The sequence below is a fragment of the Rhinopithecus bieti genome, unplaced genomic scaffold (genome assembly GCF_001698545.2).
Source record: "Rhinopithecus bieti isolate Rb0 unplaced genomic scaffold, ASM169854v2 scaffold_1618, whole genome shotgun sequence".
NCBI classification, from domain to species: Eukaryota; Metazoa; Chordata; class Mammalia; order Primates; family Cercopithecidae; genus Rhinopithecus; species Rhinopithecus bieti.
The window spans coordinates 531,240-541,791 of record NW_016803937.1 but is presented as its reverse complement, the minus strand read 5'-3'; the positions used below and the strand labels follow the sequence as shown (position 1 = coordinate 541,791).

The 10,552-nt window shown below is 61.3% G+C and overlaps 1 protein-coding gene across 1 annotated transcript; it reads right to left on the bottom strand.

Moving 5' to 3' along the window:
- Positions 1-811: 811 nt before the first annotated feature.
- On the bottom strand, positions 812-9,289 carry RNF166 (ring finger protein 166). Its single transcript, XM_017859794.1, has 5 exons — positions 5,576-9,289; positions 3,919-4,031; positions 3,269-3,383; positions 2,803-2,910; positions 812-1,931 (listed from the first exon to the last, which is right to left on the bottom strand). The coding sequence occupies exons 2-5, from the start codon at positions 4,014-4,016 to the stop codon at positions 1,866-1,868; spliced, it is 387 nt and encodes a 128-aa protein (XP_017715283.1). The 5' UTR covers positions 4,017-4,031; positions 5,576-9,289; the 3' UTR covers positions 812-1,865.
- Between the last annotated feature and the right edge of the window lie 1,263 nt (positions 9,290-10,552).

The following is a 10,552-nucleotide window of genomic DNA, read 5'->3' as shown; positions in this document are numbered from 1 at the left end:
GGTGGGGACTCCAGTGGCCCTTGGCGAGGGCAATCGGAAGTCAGCCCTGCTCCCTAGGGGGTAAGCGTCTCCCCTCAAGTGACAACTGGTGGAGGCTCCTGTGTGTCCAGCCCAAGCTGTGGCCTTCAGGGTGAGGACAGCCACCTCCCCTGCAAGTAAACAATCCAGAACAGAGCCTGGAAACACTCCTTAACTGAGAGGGGGAGGGAGACGGCAGGAAACAGTGACTGGTCTATGATGGCCACAGCCGCCCTGGGGCTGGCGAGCAGGTAATCCTTGTTGGCCTGAGGCCCTGGGAGACTGGAGAACAGGGGATCCCATGGCCCTGACAGTGACCCCTCAGAGAGCTACAGGCAGTTGGCGTAACCCTCAGTATGCTCAGAAGCCAATCCAGGGGTCGCTGAGGTGGTGGTGCACACCTGTGGTCCCAGTGACACAGGAGGTCAAGGCGAGTGGATCACTTGAGCCCAGGAGATAGAGGCTGTGGTGAGCCGCAGCACTGCACTCCAGCCTGGGCATCAGAGAGTGACCCCACCTCTAAGAAAAAGAAAGTCAGCCTAGGAGTCCGAACCCCAGCAGCCCTGCGGGTGCAGGAACCGGGTGGTCCTCTCAGAGGGAGGAGGGCCCAGTGCCGACGTCTAAATGGCTCTGTGGAACCCTCCATGGCTGAGTGAGGCTCAGGCCCAGGGCACACACGGGCTGCAGGCTGCACCCCCAGCATGAGCGGCCTGGGGAGGACACAGCCGACCTCCAAGACAGACACAGCTGGTGATTCCACACCGTGGAGCATAAAACCCAGTGGAGGCTGCTAGATGCTCTGAGACGTTTTATTTAAACTTTTTTTTAAAAAAAGACAGCAATAATTAATGCCAAGAACAGAACAGAGTGTTGACGCGTTGCTCAGCCCGCCAAGCGGGTCCCTGCCCAGGCCAAGCTCTGCCACCGCTGGGTGCCGTCCCCTCCCGCAGCGGGGCACAGTCAGCTTTGAAGGTGACAGGGGGCCAAGGCCAGGACTCTGGGTGGAGGAGGTCCCTGCTCTGCCGGCCCTGCCTCTGCTGGGAGCAGCCACAGCCTGTGGCCGGGGTGCTGGGATTTCTTCCTAGTCATCAAAGAGAAACGCACAAACCTCAAGGACCCAGACACACAGTGAGTGGCCCAGGGCAGGTGCCACAGCTCGCCTGAGCTCTGGCAGCTGCCCCACTGCTCCTTCCCTGCTTGCCCCAATCCCCCAATACTTGTCTTGATTGTGTTTTTAAAAAATATAATTTTGTAAATGTTCCATAAAAATACTATTATTCCTAGTCAAACACAGATATTGCAATATGAAGAGTAACTGCTGTGTCTTTGCTCTATAAAACGTGAAAAGATTATCACACTGGATCATATAGAAAAGATGCCAGGATTCCTAAGTATCACAAAAGCCAGTACCGAATGCGCAAGGTGGAAGCGGGGTCGGGCTGGGCAGGGCGGCAGCCTGGGTTCCTCCTGGCTCGACTACAGAGCATGGCTCGCGCACCGCCGGTCCCTTCTTCCCACGAGAGGGCATCATGGCTTTGAAGAGACAGCGGCGGCTCTAGGTCCCAGTGGCCAGCCCTGCCCAAGGAGGCCGCCTGCTCGGCCAGAAGCACCGAAGAACCCAGCGACGCCGGTGGGACCAGGCGGTCCTGCTCTGGCGGCCTCAGCGGCTGGTCCATCTTCAGGCCCGGAGGCTTGGCCCCAGCTCCTCTCCTGTGCAGGTGCAGGCTCTTCCTGGTTCGGTGGGGCGTGCTCCCGAGCAGGTGCCAGGTGCGACACAGGAGCCCAGGCCTGACCCTCAAGCGGGGACATCCCTGACCCCAGATGCAGGCGAGTGGCTGCGTTTCCCTTCAGTTCTCTGAGAGAGACAGGGCCAGGGCGGCCTGGAAGGCGGCCTCCTCATCAATGCTGTAGTCCTGGCAACAGGAAGGAGAGACGCACCGGGCTTGAGGGCAACAGGAAGGAGAGGTCCCCTCTGCCCATACCCACACAGGCGTGTCCACCCTTCCTGCCTCCCTCCAGCAGGACACAGGAAGGACCCAGCTCTGTTGTTCCCACAGGCACGGGGCCTGCACAGTCCTCCCGGGGGTGGGAAGGTGCCGACTAGAAGGCGTGGCCATCACCCGCTGGGTAGGGGGCACTCGGACAGCTGCTGGTTCAGCTCGGACTCTAAGCCCTGGGGTTTCCGAGGTGAGCAGGCCGGCCAGGGTTCCCTGATCTCTAACAATTTCCATTCTCAGGCAGGTGGAGCATGGGTCCTGGACGGCTGGCAGGGGGAGTGAGAGCCATCGCCAGGACTGTTAGCCAGGGCCAGGAATGAACAGGGCTGGGCACGGTAGGGGCTGCACCAGGAGTAAAGAGTTTGTGCGAGTATCTGCAGGCCTGGGGGCCAGGTGCGTGCCTGACCTGCGGCGGGTAGGAAAAGGAGACAGGGCTGGAGTGTTCAATGTTGATGGAAGTCCTTCCAGCTCTCTCCAGAAAGCTTCCAGAAGGAAGCCTGGCTCACCCTCGAGGGGTTCTGTCGGGTGGACAGGCAGGGACCTGCCCTGTGTGGTCCACATCCCCAAGAGGCCCGGGCACCCTCTAGTGGCCACTCGAACTCAGCTGCCATCACTCCCCATCTGCAGGCAGCCGCCACAGAACCTGGGGGAATGTGGTCACCTGAAACGAGGCTTCTGTTTCTGGCTTCCTCTGAACCCTGCGGACCCTGAGGCTGGCGAGGGGCCCGAGCAGGAGGAGGGTGGATGAGGAGGAGGTGGGGGAGGACAGTGCCAGTGGGACGCCTACCACAAAGGTGTCATAGGAGAACTTGTGTCGGTGAAGCAGGTGCTGCAGGAAGTTGGCGCTCTTGTAGCTGGGGTCCCCCCAGGGCATTGCTGAGCAGATGGGGCACACCTAGAACAGGCACTGGGGTCAAGCCGAGCTGGACCGGGGAGAGGCGCGGTGGCCGCAGTGGGACTGGGGGACCTCCCGAGCCCTGTCAGTGCTGCCTCCGCCTGGGAAGGCACCCCAGACCTGGAGGCGTGTGCCCCGATGACAAGTGAGTTATTCAGTGCGCGTCACCCTGAAGGACTTATGGACACTCCCTGGTTTCCAGCAGGTGCTGCTGGGGCAGCCAAGTCCCCACCCTGGGTCCCAGGAGGCTTTGTGGCCTGGGCACCCCCGGACTCGCTGGGAGCAGGCTCCTGGGCCTTGCACTGTCCCCCACAGGCCTCCCCTAGCGCAGGCGTCTCCTGGGGCAGGCGCTGCTCACCACGCGGTTGGGGTCGCTGCGGTGGCTTTCCACACAGTGCTTCACCAGCTCCTGCTGGTCCAGGTTGCGGGCGCCGCAGTACGGGCAGGCGAAGGTGGACCTGTTGGGGATGTTGCTGGCAGGGCAGGGGTAGAGTGAGTGGCACGGCTAGGGGTCTAGGGGCCCTGCCTCTCCACTTCTCTCAAACACAGGTGTGGCCCCAGGCCTGCCCTCTATAGGCTGCAGGAGTGTGGCAATGGCTGGGTGCCCCCCTGTGCCTCTGCACACCGTGGCCTCCTGAGGACACACCCAGGACCCTCGTCCACCCCACACAACCAGGCCAGCCAAATGGCAGAGCTGCTGCTGGTGCTGCCCTGGGAGGGACCATCTCTCGGCCCATCCACCTGCTGGGAGGTGATGTGTGGGCCTGGCCTGTGCCCTCCTCTTGCTCCCCACACCTTAGGTGTCCCTACCGCAGGGGGCCTGGTGGGTATGCCAGGGAGGGCAGCACAGGTGCCTTCCTGCAGGGTGGCAAAGAAGGTCCACTTCCCCAGAGTAGACCCGGCCCCGGGTGACTCCCCAAGCCTCTCTGGGATGGGGCACTGCACTTGCTCCCAGAACGAGGAAACCGCTGAGGATGGTTCCTCTCTCCTGTACTGCAGGGCGCCTACCTGGGGATAGGCTGGGATGTGGGCACCACGGGGACGAACTTGGGGCAGTTGGCCATCTGCTCCTGGACCTTTAGGCAGGACGAAATGTGGACTCTCATCTTTGCCAGGGTCACCTAGGAGACAGGGCAGGGAGGGCAAGGCGGTCCTGAGAATCTGGAAGGGCCGTCCTGGGGAGGCCGAGACCTCAGGTGTCCAGGACCAGAGAACTGTAAGCAAGTGTCTGTGTCGCCAGCAGCAAAGGGATCTGGTCCCTTCTGCTGCTAAAACAATCACAGGCACTGGGCAGCCACCACTCCATGGCCAAGAGCAAATCACTGCAGGATGATCTGGCCGAGGGCAGAAACCCGGCTGGAGAAGGGTGGTGGGAAACAGGTAAGGAGACCTCGGGCGCCCACGGGAGTTCAAATACTTGCTCCAGAAAAAGGAAGAGGCCAAGTGGAGGCCACTCAGAAACGCCCCAGGCTGGGGACAGATGCTCCGTGGGACTGAGGGGCAAGCTGGGGATGCTTCCATGGGGGCAGGGCGCCATCCGCCACCCACAGCACACCCACTGTCCAGGGCAAGAGGTCACAAGACCGCAGGTGCCTGAGATCCTCCTGGACACAAGCCTAGCACCCAGCTCTGCCCAGGGCTGCTGGACTCCAAGGGACGCGCCACATCCCAGCAAGGTGCTGGGAGATAGTCGCATCTGAAGACACAGATCAGAGAACCGTGCCGCTGTGGTGTGGGGGAGGCGCTCTGCATGTGACCCATTCTGATCCTTTCTGTCTGCCCAGGAGAGAGGAACTCTGAGCATGGGAGAGACAGGAGGTGCCCAAGCACCCGAGGCCACAGCCTGCTCAGCCGCACCACTCTGCAGTCCAGGGCGGCCCCCGGGCATCTGGACCTCTGACCTCGAGGACACACCACCGAGGAGCCACGCACCAGAGTGAGTGCGTCACGGAACTTACTAACCTGGGATGCGGCAATGCCGGGAAATGCAAATGCAAATGCAAAATCAATTCTAGCTGCTCAGTCCTCCAGAAGGCACTGAAAGAAATGGGCACTGGCTGGGCCCTCTCCACCCTGAAGTGGATGTACCGGGGAGGGCCTTGGGGCGCAGGCCAGGCTCCAGGACAGGATGGAGATGGGGGCCAACAAGGCCTATGACAAGCTGCAGGCCCTTAGGCTGCTCTGATGTGGGCGTGTCAGCACCCATCAGCCCGGCTCTGGCACTCCTGGCAGCTGGAGGGTGCTTGGCCCTTAGATGTCCTTGACTCGGCCTGTGGCCCTCGTGACCTTGGAGTCCCCAGCGCTGTCCCCAGTATCGCTGGCAGGGGAAGGCTGCATTGGGAAGGTTTCAGCTCAGGCCCCTGATGCCTACACTGGCCACAACCCACATGGGTTCCCCTGGCCTGGGCTAGGCGGCTCTGACAGTGCTGCCCCCATCGGGCTGGCCCCTCAGCTGTCGCCATGGGAAGTGAGAGATGAAAACGGGAGGGGAGCGGAGGGGAGGGAGGCGCCGGGGCCGGCTTCCTGGTGCAGAAGCAGAGACTGCGATTACTCAACAGGAAAGAGAGACGGCCCCGGGCCCGGCCCCCGCCCTCTGTGGAACCCGTGGGCTGAGGCTGCCCATCAAGTGACCCCCGGCTCCAGGACGGCCCGAGCAGGCGGGTACCTTTTTGTTGCAGCCTCGACAGGGCGCTTTGTAGGACGAGAGCTGCTTCTCCACGTGGGTGGCCTTGTCCACCTTCTTGGGGTCGAAGGGCAGGCGGCAGAGTGGGCACAGTGGGGACGGCACCTGCAGGCAGGGCTGGAGGCACTCCCCGCAGAACCTGCAGGGCACAGGGGCCTGAGTGCCAGCCCGCCGCTCGGGTCTCCCGAACCGCACTGCAGGCCTCTCTCGGGGCCCTTCTTAGGACCCAGCATTTGTGGGGTCCACAGGGGCAGCCCCCCTACTGCTATCGTCGTCTCTGGAAATGGTCACTCCTATGTCCAAGGCCCACCAGCTGGATGGGCCCCATCTGGCTAAAGGGTGGCCCCGGTCCCTCCTGACAGGTAGGGCCCTGTGGTTTTCTGGCTAGGGGCAGAGCCGTAGCTATGGCTGTCCCCACACGTGGGCCAGAGGAGCTCCCATAGGCAGGAGCCTCCCGCTCGGCCTACCAGGTTCACCCTCACATGACAGCAACAACTGGGTGGGCTGTGGGGCACAGGGACAGCCCGGGAACTCTGGAAACTCTCCCAGTTCCACACTCTGGAGGATAAAACCTCAAACAACCGTGGGAAAGGAAACTGCCAGGCCCCAGGGGCTCCAGACGCATTGGACAGGGAAGGGCCAAAGCCAGCCAAGTGGCAGCACACCCTGAGGCTGGGTGGCAGTCACCAGGCTTGGGACAGCTTTGCAGGCAGGAGGGGGTCCTGCTCCATCTAGGTGGAGGCTCGGGTCCTGGGCACCGTTGGGGTACCTGAGGCTCCCATGGGCCCTGGCTCTTGGCACTGCCCCTGGAGACACCACATCATGAGGACAGACTGAGAGTCCCGCAGCCCCATGTGCACTCCAGGCTCCGGCAGCAGGGGCTTCCTTGGGCTCACACACCCTCCTGCTGGTATCTACAACAGCCTCCCACTCTGCAGATGCACACACCCCTTGGAGGGGAGCACCGCCAGCCAGCGGGAGCACCACCAGCCAACGGGAGCACCACCAGCCAACGGGAGCACTACCAGCCAACGGGAGCACCACCAGCCAACGGGAGCACCAGGCGCGAGAGCCTCCAGCGCAAGCACAGAGAAGGAGCTTAATACCAGGGCAGCCATATCCGGCCTCATGAGGAGCACTGTGGGGACAGCTGAGCTGCAGCAAGGAGCTGGAACTGAGGCGGAGCCCCTCAGCCTCAGGAAGGCTGCAGGACCAGGGGCGTGCAGGGCTGGTGCAGGAGCCCCACTGGACAGAGGGGCTGTGGGCAGGCCCTGAGTTCACAAACGACTCAGTTGAACTCAGGGCCAGAGTCCTCTTTGCTGTCAAGAGATTTCCACATCCCTCTCAAGAAAAGGCCCTTCCTGCAAGGAGGAAGGCTGAGGGCCTCAGGCAAAGGCGGCCAAGTGGGCATCTTAAGTCCCTCCTGCTGTCCCCCAGGCCCTCTTTCCCACCACTGGATTCGCACGGAGCCACCACCTAGCTGGTGGCTCCCACATTAAACTTCGTGTGAGAGAAAGTGGGACTCTGCTTGAGACCTGTCAGAAAGTGAACAAGCCTTTTCCTGCAGAGAGGTTGCTCACTTTACCCACCTTACCCGAGGCCTCACCAGGCGCCCCTGGCAGGTCTGCGGAGGAGACACCCACACCAGGCGCCCCAGCAGGTATTTCCAGGGTCATCCCTGGCACTGACCCCTGGATTCCAGCCAGGGGCGCCGCCTACTTGGCCCGATCACGGGAGGAAGGTGCTGGCAAGATGGACCACATGGGGAGGCCTCAGGGAGACCCCCCTACTCAGGCATTCATGGCAGGGAGAAGTGGAAGCAGCCCAGGTGCCTGTCGGTAAACGCATGAAGAGACGAAGTGTGGCATGCACACGCACGGAAAGGGGGTTCAGCTGGGAAGAGGCGCCACGCACCGGGAGGCCTGGAAAACAGTGCAGGGCAGACAGCGAGCATGGCCCGCCCGTGTCGTAGGAGTCCACTCACACTCAGCGTCCAGCAGAGACAAACCCAGCGGCCGGAAAGCAGAGGAGCGGTTGGCAGGAGAGGGGGAGGGCCTGGGTTTCTTTCTGGGGTGGTAAGAATCTTCTAGAATTGCGTGGATTGTTGCATAACTGCAAACACACTGGAAACGACTGGATGGTGCACCTCCCAAGTGAACCCTGAGCTGCCAGAGACCGGGGGAGTCTCAGCTGCACGGCACGGCCATGGGCTGAGGGGAAGGAAAAGGGTCCCGGGCAGAGCTTGGGAAGACAGGAAAGGTGCCCAGAAGGTTGGCTGAGAGGAAGACAGCCTCGTCCTCCCCGGAACGACTCAGAGAAGACACAAGAGGGAACCCAGCCCGGCCGGCAGGGCAGCTGGGCCCGAGGAGCAGGAGGCAGAACGAGGCACCCGCAGGGTGGATGCACTATCAGCCTAGTTTCCAGTGACGGCCAGCCTGGTGTTCAGACAGCCAGCGGCCGGGAGCAGTGCCCGCCTCCCCCACAGGAAGTTCCTGTCTGTGCCCACCCAGGGGCTTGTGCTGAGCAGCTTCTCAGCTGAAGGAAGTGGCTGAGGGTGATGGGTGTGGGGACATCAACAGCCTTGCAAAGGGAGGGGCAATCACCACTGGCCCTCCCAGCAGGCACCCGGGACTGCTGATGTGTCTCCTACACTGGCCGCTGCACGAGCTGAAGAGCTAGGATGGCCCGTGCTTCAGGGATCTGCCTGGCTGGCAGGCCAGCACCCTCAGCAAGCCCCACAGCTGTCTTGCACGGGTGGAGGCTGCTCTCACAGCCCTTCCAGACAGGTTCATGATCATGCATGTCCTGGCCCACAGGCTTCTGGTTACAGAGGTGGCTCACTGCTAGGACTGTCCCCTGAATGACAACAGCTCCTGCTGGGCCCCAGGGGGCCTCCTGCCCGAGGGCTAAGCAGGGTGCATGCCCCCCACACGGGGATACTCTTGCATAAGAGATCTACCCTGGAGGAGGAAGCTGCTCTGGTTTGGGGGCTTGCAGAGGGGACAGAACCAGAACAACAACAAACTCCGAAGGGAACCCGAAGAGCCTTTAAACTTTCTGTGGTCATTTGCATGCATGCCTTAGCAACACCAACAAGAAACAAAGTTAGAAGCAGAGAGAGAACAGCCAGAAAACAAAAGCCAGCAGGAAAAGTCAGGGAGAAAAATCTTGGAAAGGCAAAGGCTGTGTGAAAAACTCTCGCAGTGAGACTAGGAAGGTTATCAAATTCGACCAAGAGAAGCGTGGCGGAGGGGAGTTTGTAGCAAAGATGCTCCACAATTCCATGTAGCTCTGGATTCTGTGTTATGGAAACCACATTTTAGGAAAAGACGTATTTGAAAAGGGCAAATACCAATTTGTGCAGGCTAGGAAAGGGGAGATGCCGTGGGCAGCCACAGCAGGGGGCAGGTGTCAACACCCAAAGCCTATGGGAGGCTTTTCTAAAACGAGGCCTAAGTCAAGCCTCAGCGCTCAGTAACAGATGAGAAGGTGCAGAACGCACCTTCAAACACCCGGTACTACCTGCTCCCAAGAAGGAAGTCCCACCAGGCGCGGCGGCTCACGCCTGTCATCCCAGCACTTTGGGAGGCCGAGGCGGGCAGGTCACCAGAGGTCAGGAGTTCAAGACCAGCCTGGCCAACATGGTGAAACCCCGTGTTTACTAAAAATACAACAATTAGCCAGGCATGGTGGCGGGTGCCTGTAATCCCAGCTACTCAGGAGGCTGCGGCAGAAGGATCACTTGAACCCAAGAGGTGGAGGTTGTGGTGAGCCGAGATGGCGCCACTGCACTCCAGCCTGGGTGACAAGGGCAAGACTCTGTCTCAAAAAGCCCGTTGAGAGGCTGCCCCACCAAAATGTCACAGCTAAGTGAGATGGAGGAGCAAGGGCAGAGCCTTTAGCAGCCTCACAAGAGAAATAGGTAGAGCTGTCCCAGTGTGGGCAGGCGCCTGTGCCGCCTGACACAGGTAATGAAGGCAGCTCTGCATCCTGACACTGGCCCAGCCACCTCCGTGGGTGACCAGCGCACACCCACCTAGCAGTCCCAGCTCCCTCTGTACCAGGAGCCTCTGAAGTCAGCTGCCTTTGCTTGCAAAATGTTCTAGAGCCTCCTACCAGCCTGGGTGCACCCCCCTCCACTCCACCACCTCAGCAGCTTGGATGTCTGCGGGGAAGCCCTCCTGCTCTCTCTGTACCCTGCCACTGCTAATTGTGCTCAAGAGCTGTATTATTCAGCACTTAGGAGAGAGCAGACACTCTGATCTCGGCTTCCTCCCAACGGGGCTGGCAGTTCCAGAATACTTGAACACAGCTCCCCACCAGGAGAGCCACGTCCTCGAGTTTCTGTTCCTGAAACACCCTGGAGGAGCCGGCTGTGAGCCCTGGTGCAGCTGGAAACCCCAGCAAGGTGGTCAGGGTCTGCTCCTCTGTGGACAAGCCTGCCTGGCTACTCAGTGATCGGTGTGACCCAAGTTCTCCTTCACACAAAACATAAGAACATCAGACTCCAAACAAGCCCCTCTAAACTTTGGGGAACTCCTTTCCTCTGTAGTCAAAACAGGCAGACAGCGGGTCCGAACAAGAGTTGATAGCAAAAGCCACAATCATTTATTTACAGCTGCCCATTCCAGCCCCACAAGCCCAAATCCACCACCACTAGCGGAGCGGTGGTACCTGCTGCCCTCTGAGTACCCGAGCGCCCGCCGCAGCCCCCGGGGACCCCAGGGTTGGGCAGGGCCGCAGGTCGCCCCGTGAACCGAAGCAGCAGTCGGACCGGGCGCCTGCGGCTGGCACGAAGGAGGTTGGGCGGAGGGTGAATACGCCCTGAAGGGCAGCGGCGGCGCCGCACAGGGGAACCCGGACCCCACGCGCCCCGAGGCCCCGCGCGCCAGTCCGGGGCTGCACCGGGACGGCCGCCGGCCTCATGACCCCTCCCGCGGCGGGGCACGGCCCCTCCCC